Here is a 22,129-nt window from a genome sequence, read left to right on the forward strand (position 1 = left end):
ATTATAATAAAAAAAATAATTAAGAAAAAAAATAGGCTATTATGTTGCGATCCATGGACCTCTGATCATGTGACACGCTTTGTCCAATGGACAGGGTAGTTTTGGACATACACAGCTCGGTGATGGGAACACCGAGGTTTTTAAGCGTGTAACATGAGTTTATGAATAGTTTGTTTAGACTGGCAGCTATTTTTACCCCTTCCTGATGCGGCCACTTTTGACCTTCCTGACAGCTTTATTTTTCAAATCTGACATCTCACTTTATGAGGTAATAACTTTAGAATGCTTTTACCTATCCAAGCGATTCGGAGACTCTTTTCTAGTGACACATTGTAGTTTATGTTACTGATAAAATTTGGTCGATACATTCAGTATTTAATTGTGAAAAACACCAAATTGTAGCGAAAAATTGCAAAATTTAAAATTTTTATCAATTTAAGTTTATCTGCTTGTAAGACAAATGGTTATACCACACAAAATTGTTGCGAATTAACATTTCCCATATGCATTGTTTTTAAAACATCCTTTTATTTTTCTAGGACGTTACAAGACTTAGAACTTTAGCAGAAATTTCTCACATTTTCAAGAGAATTTCAAAAGGCTATTTTTTACAGGGACGTGTTCAGTTCTGAAGTGTCTTTGAGAGGCCCATGCAATACAAACCCCCATAAGTCACCCCATTTAAAAAAAACAAAAAACAGTGGAAACCCCACAAAAGTGACCCATTTTGGAAACTACACCCCTCAAGGAATTTTTCTAGGGGGGCAAATAGGATTTTGACCGCACAGGTTTTTTTTGCTGAATTGAGTGGAATTAGGCCGTGAAAATGCAAATCTACTTTTTTTTCAGAAAAAACATAGAAATGTTTAATTTTTAAAAGGAATAAAGGAGAAACAGAACCCCAACATTTCTACATCAATTTCTCCCAATAACAGCAATACCCCATATGTGGTAATAAACTGCTGCAGAGTTCAGATGGGAAGAAGAGATATTTGGCTTTTTAAGCTCAAATTTAACTGGAATGGTTTTTGGGTGCCATGTGCTGAATTTTTTTTATTTTCACAAAGGATAAAAGGAGGAAAAAGCACCCCAACATTTGTAAAGCAAATTTCTCCCGAGTATGGTTATACCCCATATGTGGTCATAAATGTTTTTTCATTAGAAATTACGTAACTCTTTCAGGAGTGATCCATTTTTTGCTTTTTCATTTTAGTTTTTCCCTCCCCGCTATCCAAGAGCCATAACTTTTTTTTATTCTTCCGTCAATGGAGTGGTGTGAGGGCTTATTTTTTGCGGGACGAGCTGTCGTTTTTATTGGCACCATATTTTGGTTCATACAACTTTCATCACTTTTTATTACATGGTTTTTTTTTTTAGAGCTAAGGTGACCAAAATGTATAATATGTATAAATATTTTTTACGGCGTTCACCGTGCGAGTTAAATAATGGTATATTGTAATAGTTCTGACTTTTAGGGACGTAGCGATACCAATTAAGTTTTTTGGACTTTAAATATTAATTCAATTTTTCTCACTAACAACTTTATTTACTTTTTTCATCTCATATATTGCTACTACAGGTAGTCCAATTTATGAATTTTGTGACATTTGTAGAAACTTTTAATGCTGTCAATTGTGAATCATAGAACAAATTTAAAAATTCCTTATCCCAATTTAATGACTGCCTCTGGGGGAAAAAGGTGGTAGGTAACCAACGTGCTTGTATATGCATAGCTGTAGATACATCTTGGCCAAATTTGCCAATCTTTCCATTCCATGATTCTAGATCTATAACTATTCAAAAGGCCTAATCCTGTTACTCCTAACAAAGTGTCAAGGTATTATACCCTATGATGTGTGCCCTCTCACATGCAGATGGCGCAAAGTGAAAATTAAAATTTTACACTGATATGCCATTTTAGTGCACAGTATGTGCCCAGTTTGTGCCACTAAAGACAAATACCCCATAAAATGTTAAGCGGGTTCTCCCTTGTATGGTGATGCCATTTATGTGGACGTAAACTTCTATTTGGGCAAACTGCAGGGCTCAGAAGCGAGGGAGCGCCACTTGGCTTTTGGTGCGCTGATTTAGCTTGTCAGTTGTTAGGTTTGAGGTTTTACTAGTATTTTTTTTTTTTTTTTTAATCAGTTCAAGTTTATTAAACAAATAACCACATCATTACAGGTCATTATATAATCTGACATGCTATTACATCTGAGCTTCAAAGACCCAAGAATGTATTACCAACAAAACCATGCACCCTACCCCCAACTCCCCGCCGCAACCCTCAGCCGGCCTTCATGCTAGAGGTTTCCATCCCCTATCTCCTTCATATTTCATCTCCCCGCCTCCCTCCAACTCCCCATACGCACACCTCAGTCAGTACAACAAATCCCTAATGTGGAACCCCTCCACCCCTGCTGGAACTCTACAGTGCCCCATGTGCCAGTGTTATCCCCTGAAACCACTGGACAGTTTAAACTGGATCAACCGAGCGGAGTGGCAGGAGTTCCGAGGAAGCACACCCAGAGTGATCGATCCACCTAGCCCAATGTCTTTCAAATTTGTTCTTGGACCCCCTCTTGGAATATATCCTGTATTCCATCAGTAGCTGAAAGTTAAGTGCACCTATAATTACTTGCTTCAAGGGTGGTTCCGCATCCAGCCAGTGTTTTGATATAGCCTTCCTAACTTGGTATAATATTTTCGCAATTGCCAAACAGGACAACCGATCCCCCTCCAGATCACCAACATATCCTAGCAACATTACATTACCATGGGATCCAACGGAATCTGTACCTCAAACACTCGTCCCATTAACTCTGACATTTCTTTGCATAGGGTCCCCAAAATCCCGCAGGACCAAAACATGTGAAAAATATCTGCCTTTTCTTCCGGACACCGAGGACACCTGGCATCCCCATAGATACTCCTCCAACTGTTGTGTTGTGTGCTCTGCTCTCGAGGCATACAAATCTGAGTAAAATTGCTGAAAGACTGTCAATATCCTTCCTGTATCAGTCTCTGGTCTCGTCCCCGTCCCCCCCCCCTTATGGTATATATATAATTATTCTCCCTCTGGGCCTGTGCCATTCTGGCTAGCAACCTTCCTGTGGTTTCCCCTTCCTCATAATATTGCCGACTCAGAAACATCCTTTTCTTATCCGCCCTCTCCAACTGGTGCGGTTTTAACAACCTCTGCGCCTCCACCCAATGTCTCAAAGTGGCCGGCGTATTATCCGCAATATGCAAACGTTCTGTCTCCGCCACCCTTTCCAACAATGTGTCCCCCAACTGTCTAGACCTGGTTTTTACTGCCGTAATTTGCTGGATGAACACCCCTCTCAACCATGCCTTCATCGCGTCCCACAGTATCTCCTGTGGCACTGTACCAGAGTTGAACTGAAAATATTCCTTTATTAGGTCTAGAATCTTTTTATTATCTATCAACTTCAGCCAAAATGCATTGAGCTTCCAGCACCCCTGACCCCCCCCCCCCTCCGTCTCTACCTTCATTAACAAAGGAGAATGGTCCGATAAAGCTCTCTGTAGGTACTCAATCTGGGTTTTACTAGTATTTCAGTTTATAATGTGGGGGCATATGTAAGCTGCATCTCCATATTCTGAGAGCCAGAACTTTTTTTTTTTTTCGCCAACGGAGCTGTGTGAGGGCTTATTTATTGCGGAACAATCTGTAGTTTTCATTGGTACCATTTTGGGGTACATGCGATTTTTTGATCACTTTTTATTCCATTTTTTGGCAAGCAAGGTGACCAAAAACCATAAATTCTGACGGTTTTTTTTTTTTGTTTTTTTTTTATGGCGTTCACGGTGGGCTATAAATTGCAATTTTACTTTATTCTGCGGGTCTATACAATTACGACAATACATACATCGTTGTTTTGTGTTTTGCAGCGTTTGCGCGATAAAATCACTTTTTTTATAAAATAATGTATTCTGAGAGCCATAACTTTTTTATTTTTCAGACAAAAAAGCTGTGGGAGGTCTTGTTTTTTGTGGGACAGGTTGTAGTTTTTATTGGTACAATTTTGAGGTACATGCGACTTTTTGATCACTTTTTAATATATATTTTGGGTGGGGTGGTGACCAAAAAAATAGTGATTCTGGCATGGTTTTTTTTGCGGTGTTCACCGTGCGGGAAAAGTAATATTATAGTTTGGGTCGTTACGAAAGCGGTGATACCAAATATGTGTACTTTTTTTAACGTTCATTTATTTCCTATAATAAAATACTTTTTGTTTTTTTGCTGCTAGAATACATTACACTACCTAGGTAGTGTAATGTATTCTTTCAATTTGATCGGACAGTGAAGTAATAGAAGCTTATTAGGACAAACCAGAGGCTGGTCCTCATAGGCTTCCGTACATGGCAGCCCGGAGGCCATTGTCTGGTCTCCGGTTGCCATGCCAACCATCAGCAGTTCCCGAAAACGCATTGCGGGGGGCTGCCGATGTACTACAAACCCCCTAAATGTGGCGATCGAAATAGTCACCGCATCTAAGGGGTCAACTGCCGAAATTAGCTGCAATGGGCCGCTGATCGGCAAGTCGGAGAGCAGGGCAGATAGCCTGCACAGTTAACCACTGCTGCGGTGTAGCTCCGCGCGGCGGTTAATTGTTAAATTTCAGACGTAACTGCACGTTAAGGTGCGCAAACTAACTGCTCACCTTGACGTGCAGTTAAGTCAAGGCGCGGGAAGGGGTTAAAATATGGCGACAAAAACAAATGATTTAGAAAACATTTGTTTTTACTGTGTAAAAGTAGTAAAACATAAAAAAAACTAGATAAAATTCCGCAATCGGAACGACCCGCTGAATAAAGTTATGTTATTTACACCACACGGTAAACTGCATCAATTTAAGACACAAAAAAGTGTGGCGAAAAGTTGAGTTTTTTTCCCCCATTACCGCCACCAAAAAAGTTAAGAAATAAGCACCCCAAAACGTGCTATTAAAAAATACAACTGGTCTTGCAAAAAAAATAATTTTTTTTTTATACAGCTATGAAAAAAAAAAAAAAAGTTATAGTTCATTGAACGAGACGATGGAAAAACGTAAAAAAAATAGCTTTGTCATGAAGGTTTAATATACCTTCGGTATTAAGGGGTTAAAGAATACAATGTTTCTCGAGGTTTAGAATATATATGATATATTTGAATGACCATTAGCACTATTGCACTTTATTTTTACACGTGGTATTGTACACTGTATTTTTTATGTAATTGAGAATGAATTTGTAACATGGATTGAGCTGTGCTCCTTATATACTGTATACTCTGTTGTCTTCAACACACTTTGCATGAAAATGCCTTCATTTAGGCCTCATGCACACACTTATTTTTTTCCTCCCGTAAATACTGGCGTAAATACAGGTCCATTGTCACACGTTTTAGATCCGTATTCCACCAGTATTTATGGACTCGTGCCCATAAATACGGGCCCGTTGTCACCAGTATTCCACCCGTATTTACGGACCCGTTTTCTTTGCAATAATCGGCAGCCCCTTCTATCAGGATAGAGAGAAGGGGCAGCCCTTCCGGGCAGAGTTTCCACAGCGTTTGAAAGTAAAAAAAAGTTCATATGTACCCCGGCAGTTGTCTTGGTGACGCGTCGCTCTTTTGACATCCAGTCCGACCTCCCTGGAAGACACGGCAGTCCATGTGACCGCTGCAGCCTGTGATTGGCTGCAGCGGTCACATGGGATGAAACGTCATCCCGGGAGGCCGGACTGGAGGAAGAATCAGGAGTTCTGTGTAAGTTAACTTTTAATACTATTAACTCCAGCGGTTGTCACTGTCCCGGGTGCTGAAAGAGTTACTGCCGATCAGTTAACTCTTTCAGCACCCTGGACAGTGACTATCCCGACGTCGCCTAGCAACGCTCCTGTAATTACGGGTGCACACACGTAGCCACCCATAATTACGGGAGACCCATAGACTTCTATGGGCCCGCCCGTGCCGTTATTACGGCCTGAAATAGGACATGTTCTATATTTTTCAACGGCACGGGCACCTTCCCGTAAGCATACGTGAAGGTACCCGTGGCCAATATTCCTGCTTGTAATTACGGGCGTATTTACGTTCGTGTGCATGAGGCCTTAGAAGGTGAAATGTTGCAGTGAATGTTTGGTGAATAAATTCACTTTATTTCTGAGTGCTGCTTCCTCACTTTTTGACATTTTAAGTCTTTATACTTTTTCATCTTTTTGAATTCACTCCTGGCTTTGGCTCAAAAAAAAAAAATCAGAAAAACCTGCATCGAGCAATGCATGTGTAAATCCAGCCTTACAGTATACAACAATCTAGTTTGCTATATACTATTAGTGGTTTATGCCTTGATTCATAGATATTACAGCACAAACTGGACGGTATGGAATTATGTGCACTGTATAATAAGAAAGCAAGGCATAAACCAGACATGAAGTAAATGCTAAACTGGCCTGTTTATATAAGTTATGCACAATATGTTTTTTCACTTAAAGCTGGCTGAAAACTAAAAATATAGTTTTAAATTTGGTCATTAGTAGCTTACTTATGTTCCATATAAGTACTGCTTGTAGACTGTGTCAGAGTGCCAGAAATCTCCACACCATTCTTGGTCCAGTAGGTGCTTTGAACTGTGCCTAGACCGTTCTGGGTGAGGTTGCACTGCAACAAAATGGGACCAATGTCTTTCTTTATAGTTACTTCCTCGCTGGCATTGATTTTTGGCTCTGAAAAAACAAAGTGTCAGTTTTGAAAGTTGTTTTTTTTTTTTTTATAAAATCACATTTCTAATTCTCTTTGCAGCAGGTGTAATAAAATAGCACACAGCTTTATTATTGCATCAATACAACTTACAGTAAAAGAAAATGAATATATACATACACATACATACATATACACACACACACAATTTTCTATTACTTTGAGAGGAGAATGTCACAAAAGTCAAAGACACGGAGACAAAATGATGAAAACACAAAAGGTGGAACTATAGCATGTAACAAGCAGGATTCTTTAGCAGAGAAGCAGGAGCTTTATTATCTACCTTAATAGACATGCATCAATATAATAAAGTTACAGGATTTACATGAACTAAACCAAACAGTAATAAACAAAATTCAACTTCAAATGTAAAACCTAAACCAGCCTATAGATAACACCAATACACACAGACACTAGCGGAGTGTATATAGGCTTACCTGGAATTGATCAAGCAAGGGGTGGCATTAATTGACATTTTAATTGTCCCCTTTAGTATCATGTTTTTCACTCACGCTGAAAACAGCATAATAAGTTAGAACCATCAGCACAGTGAAATCATTACTTTGCAAGTATCTTCTTAAAAGCTCTTTTACACGGGCCGATGATCGGGAAAACAAGCGCTCATTTCCGATCATTGGCCCGTGTAAACATGGCAGCAATCAGCGGACGAATGAGCTCCTTCATTGGCTGATTGCACCTTTTATGCCGCCATAAAAATAGCTGTTTATCGGCAGCACATCTTTCTTTGATAACAGGGATGTGCTGCCAACAATACGCATAATGAATAACGATGAACAATTATATTAGGAATCGTTCAGCCCCATAAATCCGATCATTGCTCCATGTAAATGGAGCAAATGAGCACTGATCGACATGCAGTTATTGTCGATCAGCGCTTGTTGCAAGGCAGAAAATGCAATGCAATGTGCAACTCAAACACAACACACTGATAACATCACATACTAAAACAATGGTAGTTTATGCCTCCACTGTAAAAAAGAAACTGCTATAGAAGTGAGGCTGCACCTGTCCTCAAGCGTCTGATTTAGGGTATAATCACGCGCTGCAAATTTGTTGCAAAACTGAAAATCAGTTCTATTCATTCATACAGTGGCGTAGCTATAGGGGTCACAGTTGCAAACAAGCAGCTAAGCCTAGAGGCCCCCCCTTACCACTCTCTGCCAAGAGCGGAGGAAGTCTGACATGGGTGGACTTGCTCATAACTCTCAAAGTACCAGGGGGGGGGGGGCGGAGTCAGTGACGCTTGGACAATTCATTGCCAATCGAACGTCAATGACCTCCACCCCCAGTTACTAATTCCGCCCCATCTGCCCTTTCTTTGAGTAAGGAGAGCCTGCCCACGTCCCGCCCACGTTTTTAAAATAAAAACACGGCGGGGGGGGGGCTGTGTAGTCCACGAGAGCCTGGGAACAAGGGGTACATGATGTCCCTGTGCGATAACCTGGTTGGCCAGAGCATAGGGGGTGGGACATTCAAGGGGCGCTTGCTCAACTTCCTCTTCATGGTTGTGACTGGAGAGGGTCTGCTGTAGTCCTGACCTGCACGGCCTGCAAGTTATTAGTAAGGAACAAAGAAGAAGGCAAGTTGCTGCTTAAACGGTCCCAAGATTAAAAGTTCTCTTAACCACAGGATAGGAGATAACATTCTGACCTTTGGGGTCTGACCCCCACTGGTCATGAGAACGGGGGTCCCATTCCTCCAACTGAATGCAGCGGCAGGTCCAGCTTGCGCCCTGCGGCTCTATCCACTGGCTATGGGACTGCCGGATATATCCAAGTGAAGCACTCCGCTATCTCCGGCAGTGACATAGAAAATGAATGGTAGGGTGCAAGCGGGACCCCAGCGATTAGCATGTTATGACCTATTCTGTGGTTCAGCGATAACTTTTAATCTTGGGACAGCCCCTTTAACCGTTTCATGACAGCCAATTTTTGTGTTTTCGTTGTTCACTCCCCACTTTCCAAGAGCCACCCAGACGACAGTAATCTTATACTGTATAAGATTACTGTCTGCTGGGGCCCTGTATCTAAGTATAATATGTGGCAGGCTTAGACACAGGGTCCAACAGACAGTATCACACATGGGCCCTGTATCTAAGCCTGCCACACGTTACTAATGGGTTTTTTTGTGTGTTTTTTTTTTACTGGTTCAGTCTGATTCGAGGACTACTTTTTTTATTTTCAACAAAACTGTTAAAGAGACTGTCACCACATTATAAGTGGCCCATCTCCTACATAAGGAGATGGGCGCTATAATGTAGGTGACAGCAGTGCTTTTTATTTAGAAAAACGATCTATTTTTACCATGTTCGGAGCAATTTTAGCTTTAATTCGTTTCTTAATGCCCAAGTGGGCGTGTTTTTACTTTAGACCAAGTGGGTGTTGTACAGAGGAGTGTATGACGCTGACCAATCAGCGTCATGCACTTTTCTCCATTCATTTAGTCAGCACATAGTAAACAACGCAGTGTCACTATGTGCGGTCTTATACGGACACATTAACGTTACTGAAGTGTTTAGACAGTGAATAGACATTCCTTCCAGACAGGACTGGATGTCTATTCACAATCCCAGCACTTTGCTAACGTTTCTGGAAGCCATGACTAAGGACGCAGATCGCGTCTGAAACGCGTAGGCACCCGCCTATTCCCTACAACTAGCCACCGTATCCAGAAGGAACACCGCTTGTCTACCTTTTAACTCACTCCCCTTTTTGCTACTTGAATCAATAAATCTTGGAAGAAGTTTCCGTTTTAAACCTACTTGGTCTCAGCGCTGGATCCATTCTTCTCTCTTCTCGTCGTTTCTGTGGAATTTACAGCAGAACAAGCGTAATCTCGCGAGATCACGCTGTAAATGACAGGTTACAGCGAGATTACGCTTTGCTCTGCTGTAAGTACCAAAAAAAGTTAACGAAGTGCAGGGATTGTGAATAGACATCCTGTCCTGGCTGGAAGGAATGTCTATTCACTGTGTCAACACTTCAGTAACGTTAATGTGTCAGTAGAAGACAGCACATAGTAAACAACGCAGTGTCACTATGCGCTAACTAAATGAATGGAGAGAAGTGCATGACGCTGATTGGTCAGCATCATACACTCCTCTGTACAACGCCCACTTGGTCTAAAGTAAAAACACGCCCACTTGGGCATTAAGAAACAAATTAGCATAAAGCTAAAATTGCTCTTAACGTGGTAAAAATAGATCGTTTTTCTAAATAAAAAGCACTGCTGTCACCTACATTATAGCGCCCATCTCCTTATGTAGGAGATCGGGCACTTATAATGTGGTGACAGTCTCTTTAACAAGGGTTGTGTGTTTATTTTATTTCAATCAAATTTTTTTTTTATGTCTTTGTATTTACTTTTAAACTTTATTACTACCGCCTTCGTAATGGCCGCTGGCTGATTGACAGCGTCTATTACTAAGTCGGGGCTTAGTGTTAGCAGGTGAAAAGGCTAACACTAACCCCCATTATTCCCCCAGTACCCACCACCACCAGGGGTGTACGGAGAAGCCGGGTACCATCCAGTACCCGACCATCTGCAGTGATGGTCCGGCACTGGGGCAGCCGCAGGCTGGTATTATTAGGCTGGGAAAGGCCGCCAGAAACAGTGCGTCATCTCACCCTGGTAATGCTAGCCTGCTGCAGCTGTGTCGTATCTGGCTGGTTATGAAAAGTGCGGGGGGACCCCACATAATTTAAAAAAATAAATATATGTATGTATATATATTATATATAATAATTAGCAAAAACGACGTGGGGTCCCCCCTCATTTTTCATAACCAGCCAGATACAACATAACAGCAGCAGGCTAGCGTTACCAGGGTGGGAAGGCTCACGGTTTCTGGCCTTTCCCAGCCTTCTAATACTAGCCTGCCGCCGCCCCGTTGCCCGACCATCACTACAGATGGTCTGGTACTGGATCGTACCCGGCTCCTCCCAGTACCCCTGGTGGCGGTGTGTACCGTCGTAATAATGGGGGATTAGTGCTAGCCTTTTCATTACTAAGGCGATAGTAATGAAGTTTAAAAAGATACAAGGACATAGAAAAAAATTTGTGTTGAAATAACCCTCACACAACCCTCATTAACCATTTTATAGAGAAGGAAAAAAACAGTCATCGGAGTAGTCCAGCAACCAAATCTGTAATAAAACACAAATACACCCAAATTTGTAACACGTAAAAAAACAAAACAATTCTTATACTTACCTTTCCTGGTCCAGCGCTGCAGCTGCAATGTCAGCGAGCTGGGCCCTATATCTAAGCCTATCATATGTGATACAGTCTGCGGAGCTACTGTATTTAATCCTATCCATAGCTATAGAGTCGTAGTGCTATAGAAAAACCTGTCTCCTATCTATATATCTATCATATATATTATATATACACACACACACAATTTCTTTTTTGGAGGGGCATATATATTGGGGCTATTGCCCCTGACGTTTTAAGACCTTAGTGACGCCCCTGGCTGCTAGTGCTGAATCGTTGGGTTACTTAAGAGATGCAGCTGAAAGCTGCCGGCCATGAGAAGAGGTTGGGGGGCCCCAAGAAGGACTTTTGCAACGGGGCCCATGGGCCTTTAGCTAAGCCCTGCATTCATACAAGTCACATCATGACCACCTCCTACTTTCGACGTCGGCTGCACGTGGCCCAGGAAGGAAGTGATGTGTCGTGGGCTGGCTTGGAGGGTATATAAAAAGGTGTGAGATGGGCTGTCTGAACACACATTACTCGTTGCCATTGGCAAAAGAGGCGATTTATCAGAGTTGAAAAAAGGGATGATAATTGGCTTTCGCAGTTTGTGAACTGTTCGCGTGCTGCTGTGATGAAATTGTATCGTGAGTGGACAAATGGCACCATTGGGAAATACAGGCGTGGAAACACCGAAGCACCACATGCCATTGATGTAAGAGGTAGACGTCGGCTGGGAGGGTGTGCGAGGGGCCAAACAACACGCTACAGTGGAGCAGCCCACTGAAAATCAACCAGGGGCCTACCATCTTTGCAGATCATGTCCATCCATACATGCGGCTTGTCTTCCCTGGGGCAGATGGAATCTTCCAGCAAGACAGTGCGACATGTCACATGGCTAGATATGTCTAACAGTGGTTGGAAGTGCACGACCAAGACTTCCAGGTACTTCCCTGACCCCCTAATTCACCAGACTTTGACCTAATTGAGCACCTGTGGAACCTCAATAGTCTTGTTCACTCTATGGATCCACCCCTATGCACCCTCCAGCAAATGTGGGATGCACTGGTCAGCATGGCTCCAGATACCCGAGACAACGAAATAAAATAAATACAGTTGACTTCGACAGTATGTACCCCTCCTACAGGCACTGAGCTAGTCAGTCTGTACAGAAGCAGTCGGAGATGCAGAACACAAGGTAATAGAACAATGTCAAAATCATATAAGAAAACCATGTCTGACGAACAGCCTTCCAGACGTTATAACGAGAAAAGCGTGGGAGCGGTTTCCCAAAGGACTAGACGATAAAAGGGTTTTAGGTCATGTACTCAAAAAAAATCTATTTCCTCGTTCAGCTCATTGGGGACACAGACCATGGAATGTCCCAAAGCAGTCTACAAGGGTGGGAACCGACCGGATAAAATAAAAACGTCATCATCTACTCCACAGATGCGCACAACACCTTGCGACCAAGGGAAGCATCTGCGGATACAGGAGGTTCGCACCCTGTAGAATATGGTGAAAGTGCACAAAAACAACAAGGTAGCCGCTTTGTAGTACTGAAGAGCCGTAGCCTGACGGCGCACAGACCAGGAAGCACTTAGCATCCTAGTGCAAAGGGCCGTAACCCAAAATGAGCCAGTAGACCTCTCAAATAGTCAACCATAGCCATTGGGTGATTGTAGCCTTAGAGGCCATCAAGCCCTTCCTGAGAACTACCAGTACCTCGAACAAGAAATTGGAGTGGCGAAAGGAGGAAGTAACCAAGTGTTAGACACGCAAGGCGAAGACCACATTCAAAATTGTGAAGGGAGCGTTTCTTAGGATGCACCAGAGAAGGGCAGAAGGATGGCGAAACGATATTCTCGTTAAAATAGATTGAGACCACCATCTTGGGCAAAAAAAAAAAAAAAGACAGACATTGATGAGGATAACACAGCAGTCAGCTCGGAAACCCCAGAAATGTGGGTCACTGCCATAAGGCCCACCACCTTCTAGGTGAGCAGACAAAACGAGATGTCCCGAAGAGGCTCAAAACGTAGCGGACTACAGACCCCATGACCGAGTTAGGGGGGGGGGGATGTATGTACAACCCATTTGGACATCAGAATTGGACTCCAAAGGCCTGATGAAGAAAAAAAAAAAAGACAACGCGTATACCTGCCCTTTAAGAGAGATGAGGGCAAGTCCACCGATCCAACACCTCCAGGAGGAACACCAGGTGCCGGGGCAAGTGAAAAGAAAAAGGGGATTATGTCTAACCTCGCAAAACTGGACATACTTCTTTCAAGGTTGAACTTGATGGACATGTGTCTTTTTTCAACCGTACAAACTATAAGTGCGGTGATAAACACGTTTTGGATAGGTCTTTGAGTATCTGCTGTGATAAGTCCCGAGTCGACAGCCGTGAGATCTAGATCATGCCGAAGGAGGTAAGCACCAGGGAGCATCAGCTAGTTGAGCTACCACGTTGGTGTGCCAACAACAGCGCAGCCAGTCTGGAGCGTCCTGAAAGATCAGAAACCCCTCTGCCCTGATACTTCTGAGGAGCTAGGGAAGCAGAGGCAGCAGGTAAAACATAAATCAAGTGGAAGTGAACCAACAGATCCACCCAATCGACTGGGCACTCTTCAAGATCCTGAGACCTAGTGACGAAGAGGGGAAGCTGGCGAGTGAGTAGACACCCACAGAAATTCCATGCCTGGTGTGCTCCATCTGGAACAGATTTGTGCGAACAGTACAAAATGAAGAGCCCGCTCACAAGTGAGAGATAATGTGCGACCCAGATGTCAACTCGGAAAAGTAAATTAGAGAGAGAGCAAGAACGTAAAGCTCTGCCCACTCGAGAATCTTGAAGGCTACCGCCAATTCCGCCGAATTTGGGTCCCGCCTTGGTGATTGAGGTAGGAGACAGCCATGACAATGTCTATCTGGACTCAGATCGGACTGACAGCCAAAAGAGACAGTGACAGACAGGAAAATCGCTCTCAATTTAAGATGTTCATAGGGAGAACGGCCTACTGACAAAACCAAAAAGGCCCTGAGCTGTGAGATTCCAGGAAGCATCTACCCAGCCCCCAAGGTTGGGGACCTGTCAACGGAGTGAGAGAAAGGAGTGGTACTGAAGGATCATCAAGGTAGTGCGTCACTAGAAAAGAGACCGGCGGACTTGAAAGGGAAGGATTCGGTGGTCCAGGGAATCTGAAGAGCAGTTCCACCGGGAGAGGATCACCCTTTGAAGTGGACAAGAGTGAAATTGTGAAAAGGGCGTTACCTGGATGGGGGCCACAGTGGTGCCCAGATCCTTTATACATGAGTAGAGAGAAAGGTTGGAGTGCCCACAGCAGAACGCAGATCCCCTGATGCAGGGTGGACAGTTTTTCCAAAGGAAGGGACACATGAGCCAAGGTGGTGTCGCACACTATTCCCAGGAAGGTGAGTCTCCAACAAGAAATCAGACAGGATTCAAACTGGTTGACAATCCATCTGAAACAAGCCGGGGTATCCAGTATGATCTGCAGGTTGGTCAGATTTTCTCCCCAAGACAGGAACTTTATTAGAATATCCTCCAGATACGGGATAACCAAAATCCCTCTGAAACGCCCTTACCAAAGAGAGGAGCTTTGAGAAGACCCAGGAGGGTATGATGCGGATTGGTCAGCGTCATACATTTCTCTTTACTACGCCCACTTGGTCAAGAGTAAAAAAACGCCCACGTGGGCATTAAGAACAAATTTGCATAACACTTAAAATGCTCATAACTTTGTCAAAAATAAACGACCCTAGATCTGTGTTAGGTAAATGCCGCCCATGGTCTGTGTCCCCTAATAAGACGAATGAGAAAGAATAGCGCAGTAGACTACACTAATGTGGATGTCAAATAGCAGCAGAAACCGTACTAAACTGACACCAACACCAGTGTGATTGCTTCTAAAGGAAAATATTTCCGTAGATACGGCACCTGGCGTAGTCTGTATTTAACACACAGAGGTTGTATGGCTCCGTACAGCTTCCGTGAACAGCTGTGTTCAAGAGCGCGGAAATATTTTTATTCTTTTATTTTAAAAGAGGAAAATACCTTTTTAATACTAAAGACATTAAAAAGAAAGAATGAATAAGTAAATAATTTCTCACCTACAGCTACCTAAAGCAAGATTCGGTGGCACACATAAATGTATCATAAGGCCTCGTTTACACAAGTGTATGCGTATTGCGCACACAAAAAACGCAGCGTTTTGCATGCGCAAAAGGGACTTAGCAGCTCCGTGTGGCCTCAGCATATGATGCGCGGCTGCGTGCTTTTCGTGCAGCCGCCATCATTATGACACTCCGTTTGGATGTTTGTAAACAGAAAAGCACGTGCACTTTCTTCAAACCAAAACCTAAAATGACACTAAAGGATTTTAGTTTGCCTTGTACAAGAGCACAAAAAACATAAATAGACCCTTAACCTCTTCAGGACCAAGCCTATTTTGACCTTCAGGACCACAGAATTTTTTCATTTTACATCGCTTCATTTCAAGAGCCATTACCTCTATAATATATTGCTATATATATTTCAATTAAACCATTTTAAAAGGTACATATAACTTATGGATTAACTCTGGGGGGAAAAAACAATTCTGTTATTTTTTCTGCGCTATAAATTGAGCCGTTCACTATGCGGGATAAGTAACATTACTTGGTGTTGGTTTGGGCCGGTATGATCAAGCCGATAACTATGTATAGGTTTTTAAAGTTTCGGTACTTCGCATATCTGGCTGCCGGGAAACCATTTGTGCAAAGGATTTTCCACAACAGAAAATCTGCAGTAGAATCCCATAATTCCGCAGATAAAATCAGTCACAGCAATCAGCAGCAAATAGTGGCAAGATCCTTGAGGCTTCACCACAATCGTTTTACCTGTGGATTTAGAAACCGTGTGAAGCATTGATTGTAGAAAACTTTATTGCAGCTGTGGATTTACTGCGGTTTTAACTGCAGAATCCCTGTAAAAACTATAGCAAAATATAATTAGCTATTTTTACAATCCCCATACAAGTTTATGGGGGGGGGGGGTACGCAGCATTCCGCAGCATAAATAGACATGCTGCTAATTACAAAGTTGCACTGCAGCTACATTTCCCGCACAAATCATACAGATTTAAGCTGTAGCATGGAAATTAAAGAGGCTCTGTCACCAGATTATCAAATCCCTATCTCCTATTGCATGTGATCGGCGCTGCAATGCAGATAACAGTAATGTTTTGTTTAAAACGATCATTTTTGGCCAAGTTATGAGCAATTTTATATTTATGCAAATGAGCCTTTCTAATGGACAACTGGGCGTGTATTTTCTCTTATTTCCAACTGGGCGTGTATTGTGTTTGTAACATCTGGGCGTGTTTACTTGTTTTACTAGCTGGGCGTTGTGAATAGAAGTGTTTGTCAGCATCATATGTCAGCATCATACACTTCTATTCACAACGCCCAGCTAGTATAACAAGTAAACACGCCCAGATGTTACAAACACAAGACACGCCTAGTTGGAAATAAGAGAAAAACACGCCCAGTTGTCCATTAGAAAGGCTAATTTGCATAAATGTAAAATTGCCCATAACTTGGCCAAAAATGATCGTTTAAAAAAAAACAAAAAAAAACACGTTACTGTTATCTACATTGCAGCGCCGATCACATGCAATAGGAGATAGGGATTTGATAATCTGGTGACAGAGCCTCTTTAAATTTCCTAAAATCTGAACCACTTTGTTGGTACTGTAAATGCTGCGTACCCGGCCCTCGGGAACATACTGTTTTAGGACATATCATTGGGGGGGGGGGGAGGGGGGAGTTTGTCACCACATTCCAAGAGCCACAACTTTTTATTTATCAATTCTTAAAGCCATATGTGGGCTTGTTTTTTCAAAAGAGGTATTTTGGTGTATACATAAATTATTGATTAAAAGGCTGTGTAAACCTTTGAAAGTGATTTTTTAAAATACAAAAGTCAGTGCGCTTGGTGCAACTTTCAAATTAGTTATCAAAAATATTTACTGTTTGAGATACAGCTGCTTTGTTTCCTGTACAGAGAGCAGATGTATCGTTCGCTGAATCTTGTACCAGTCAGGTCCGTGGGACTGACGGGTTCAGTGAAAGCGGGTCCTGCATGTCTCTGACACGCAGGATCCACATGTTATCCATCACATCTAAGTTCATAACTTAAAAAAACGGGGAAAAAGCAGCACCGTTCAGTAAGTGCAGGGTGCAAAGTTCCTGTTCGGACATACAACCAATGTCCCAAATAGCCAGAAAATCCAAGGATACAAGTCAGCACTCCAAATTCAGTGAAAAAATAGGATCACTTTAATCACCACTTGCTGCAAGTGTTAATTAAAGTGATCCCTATTTTTTTTACTGAATTTGGAGTGCTGACTTGTATTCTTGGATTTTGCTAAGTTCATAACTTAGATGTGATAGATTACAGGTGGATCCTGCATGGACCCCTGACACTAAACCCATCAGGTCTGCGGGACTGACGGGTTCAGGTCTTCGGGAAAGATACAGCTGCTCTATACAGAGAATAATAAAGCAGCTGTATCTCAAATAGTAAAAAGAATATTCAATAAAAACTAATTTGACATTTGCATCAAACAGACATTTTTATTTAAAAAAAAATATCACTTTTAAAAGGTTCACATAGCCTTTAACTTTTTTTTGGGGGGGGGCAACATGTGATTTTTATTTTTTTTTACACCGCCTACCGTGCGGTTTAAATGATGTGTTAACTTTATTATACATGTTTTTTTTACAATTTTGCAGAATAGAAACTTTTTTATGGTAGAGAGATTTTTTTTGTTTTGTTTTTTTTAAATGTAAACACTTGATCATGATTAAATCGTTTGACCTCTTCTATAATGCTTTAGCAAGCATTACTGCCTGTCAATAACAGTCATGGCAACACATCAGCATGTCCTGCAGAAGGGGTAACAGAGAGAGCACCCTCTTCTGTCTAACCACATTAACTTTTACATGGGCCAATCATCGGGCAAACGAGCGTTCACATTAATGCTCTTTCATCAGCTGATCGTGTCGTTTAAGCAGAAATAAATATTATTGTCGTCGGCAGCACATCTCCCTGTGTAAACTGGGAGACGTGATGCCAACATGATGGAAATACATGGGGACGAACAATTGTAGTAACTATCTCTCTTCCCCACACATAAGTCAAGCATGATTTTGTAAAATGTGGGATGTCACTTCTTGAAGGTGTTTTTAAAAGCAAATTTTTTTTAACAAAAAATCCTCAAAATACTCTTGTGAACACCAAAATTAGCCCCAAAAAACGCCTTTATTCGGAGACCGTTTTCTCTTAAAATTAGCCTTGTATTTTTCAATACGTGTGAACATACCCTAAGGGGTTAAACTGCCAGGACCCGCGGTAACTCAGATCCTGGCCGTTGCAGCAGGATGTTACATAGTTACATAGTTAGTACGGCTGAAAAAAGACACATGTTCATCAAGTTCAACCAAGGGACGGGAAAAGGGAAGGAAAAATTTCTACACATAGGAGCTAATATTTTTTTGTTCTAGGAAATTATCTAACCCTTTTTTAAAGCCATCTACTGTCCCTGCTGTGACCAGCTCCTGCGGTAGGCTATTCCATAGATTCACAGTTCTCACGGTAAAGAAGGCTTGTCGCCTCTGCAGCTTGAACCTTTTTTTCTCCAGATGGAGGGAGTGTCCCCTTGTTTTTTGAGGGGGCTTTACAAGGAACAGGATTTCACCATATTTTTTGTATGTGCCATTAATATATTTATATAAGTTAATCATGTCCCCCCTTAGTCGTCTTTTTTCAAGGCTAAATAGGTTTAATTCTTTCAATCTTTCCTCATAACTTAAATTCTCCATGCCCCTAATTAGCTTCATTGCTCTTCTTTGTATTTTTTCCAACTCCAGGGCATCCTTTCTATGAACTGGAGCCCAGAACTGAACTGCATATTCTAGATGAGGCCTCACTAATGCTTTGTAAAGTGGCAATATTACATCCCTGTCCCGTGAGTCCATGCCTCTTTTAATACACGACAATATCCTGCTGGCCTTTGAAGCAGCTGATTGACACTGCATGCTGTTATTGAGTTTATGATTTACAAGTACACCCAGATCCTTCTCAACAAGTGAATCCGCCAGTGTAGCTCCCCCTAGGACATATGATGCATGCAGGTTGTTGGTACCCAGATGCATAACTTTACATTTATCTACATTAAACTTCATCTGCCAAGTGGACGCCCAAACACTTAGTTTGTTTAAATCTGCCTGCAATTCATGAACATCTTCCATAGACTGAACTATATTACATAGCTTGGTGTCATCTGCAAAAATAGAAATAGTGCTATTAATCCCCTCTTCTATATCATTAATAAATAAGTTGAATAATAGTGGTCCCAGCACTGAACCCTGGGGTACACCACTTATTACCGGGGACCATTCAGAGTAGGAATCATTGACCGCAACTCTCTGGATACGGTCCTTGAGCCAATTCTCAATCCAATTACAAACTATATTTTCTAAACCTATAGTCCTTAATTTACCCATTAGGCGTCTATGGGGGACAGTGTCAAATGCCTTTGCAAAGGGGGACAGAAATAACTGAACTAAGCTCTTTAAAGGAACAGTGTCATCCCAAATAATTTTTTTATATGTTAAAGATGTTAGTGCCTTAATATAAACGTTTATTTTCATTTGTGTGTTTGTGTTTTACTGTTTCTTATTTTTACACTTTTTTCTTCCCTATGGGGGCTGCCATTTTTTGTTCCATTTCTGTGTGTGTCGATTAACGACACACACAGACATGGAATACGGCAGCCACAGTCCCATAGGGACTGCGAACGGCTCCCGTCCCATTGACTGCCGTGTACGGCGTCTGTGTGGGAACTGCGCATGCGCCGCTCCCACACAGTCCTATTCGAAATTGGCGCCGTCCGGCGCCATTTTCCTGTGGACCGGAAGTCGCGGCCGGACAGTAATATTACTACTTCCGGTCGCGGCTTCCGGACTTGTGCACATGGAACAGCGGCAGCAAAGGGAGCGGACGGGCCGGAGGGAGCCGCGGCGGCAGGAGCAGGTAAGAGATTTCAATGTATGTTAGTGTTTGTGTGTGTTTACTACTGTATGTAAACCTACTACACCGTGGGTTACCTCAAAAAATGGCGACACACAGTGTAGGAGGTTACATCGTTCAAACCCCTCGTTTATCCCGGCACTAGCCAGGATAAAGGAGGGGGGAATGCTGAGAGCTCACTAGAGCGAGGGCTTTTAACCCAACGTTGCAATGCTGAAATTTTGGGAACAGCTCCATCTAGTGACCAAAAATGGGTAGTATTATAAATTAGAAATAATTTATAATATTTCCTGGACTCGTGCAAAAAAATAAAAAAAATTTGAACAATGTTTAATCACCCACACACTAAATGTTTAATTTTTTTAAAAAAAACATGTTTTTCGGGCAACACATTCCCTTTAAGAATTCTAGGGTGTAACCCATCTGGTCCCGGGGCCTTGTGCACATTTATTTTATTTAATTTAGCTTGGACCATATCTACATTCATCCAATTCAGTATATCAACTGATATATTAACAGCACTGGCACCGGCTACATCAGCTGCTCTTTCTTCTGTTGTATATACAGAGCTAAAGAACCCATTTAGTAACTCTGCCTTCTCTTGATCCCCTGTGACCAACTCCCCATTACCACTATCTAGGGGTCCTACATGTTCAGACCTTGGCTTTTTAGCATTTATATACTTGAAGAATTTTTTGGGATTTGTTTTACTATCCTTGGCCACCTGCCTTTCATTTTGTATTTTTGCTAATTTTATTACATTTTTACAGATTTTATTAAGCTCTTTATATTTTACAAAGGCTACAGCTGTACCCTCAGATTTGTATTTTTTAAATGCCCTTTTTTTGTCGTGTAATGCCCCTTTCACAGAAGGTGTAAGCCATGTGGGGTTTAATTTGAGTCGTTTATACTTGTTACCTATAGGAATAAATTTTGCACTATAATAGATTTGAAAATCTCCCATTTATCATTTGTTCCATTATTTGACATTAGTTCTTCCCAGTCTATATCCTGAATTGCAGCCCTCATCCTGGGGAAATTGGCTTTCTTAAAATTAAATGTTTTTGCCCTCCCAGCCTGCGTTTGTTTTTTACAGTATAGGTAAAATGTAACTATATTATGATCACTGTTACCGAGGTTTTCACGAACATTAACATTCCCAACAAGATCTGCATTATTAGAAATGACCAGAGCCAAATGTCAGCTGTATATAACAGTTAGCTGCAGATGGTGATTTGCGTGAAAGCTCCGCTAAAATGGATGTACAGTTATGTCCAGATGCGAGAAAAGGTGAAGGATGCGTCCAGTTTCGGTCTTAAGGACAAAGCTATTTCTTTCATTTCTTTTCATCTCCTTATAAGCTGTATAAGGTTTTTTTTTCGTGGGATGAGTTGTAATTCTTAATAGCACCACTTTGTAATACATATAATATGAGTCAGTATGATTATGAGATACTAAAATGTATACCTTTTTTACGTTTTACTACTTTTGCACTATAAAAACATTTTTCTAGGAAATAATTTGTTTTTGTGTCGCCGCATTTAGATTCTTAACATTTTTCAGCATGGCTGTATGAGGGCTTGTTTTTTATTTGCAGGAGGATTTGCAGTTTTCATTAGTACCTTTTTGTGACTTTTTAATCACTTTTTATTGATTTGAAGTAAAAAAAAAAAAAAACAGCGATTCTGGAAATCAGACTCAAAACATGAATTGTTTACAATGCTTGCCCACAGCCCTTTTCACAATGCATTTTCCCTGCACATTTCGCGAAAAGCTCATGGTGCATATGTCAAACTTACCCATAGGTTCCCATTATATCAAAGTAAGCCAAAATAGAGTTCTTTTGGGAATACAGTGTTTTTGCTGTATGGAATAGCACCGCAGTTTGCTCCATTTCATACAGAGGTATCCAGTAAAGAAAAAATTTATATCGTGCAGTATACACTTTGTTAACATGGGAGCCTATGGGTGACTGATGCCATGGTATCTATTACAGGCATCCGTGAAACTTATACGTCATGAGCTTTTAATGACTTATACGTTAATGG

The 22,129-nt window shown here is 41.7% G+C and overlaps 1 protein-coding gene across 1 annotated transcript in view; it reads right to left on the reverse strand.

Annotated features, from left to right (window-relative positions):
* NPTN (neuroplastin) overlaps positions 1–22,129 on the reverse strand; it is a 95,236-nt gene that overhangs the window by 34,384 nt on the left and 38,723 nt on the right. Inside the window, exon 3 of the mRNA XM_075857743.1 lies at positions 6,552–6,732. Within this exon, the coding sequence (XP_075713858.1) occupies positions 6,552–6,732 (181 nt within the window). The remainder of the gene's footprint in view (positions 1–6,551; positions 6,733–22,129) is intronic.

This window comes from Rhinoderma darwinii, chromosome 3 (genome assembly GCF_050947455.1).
Source record: "Rhinoderma darwinii isolate aRhiDar2 chromosome 3, aRhiDar2.hap1, whole genome shotgun sequence".
NCBI lineage: Eukaryota > Metazoa > Chordata > Amphibia > Anura > Rhinodermatidae > Rhinoderma > Rhinoderma darwinii.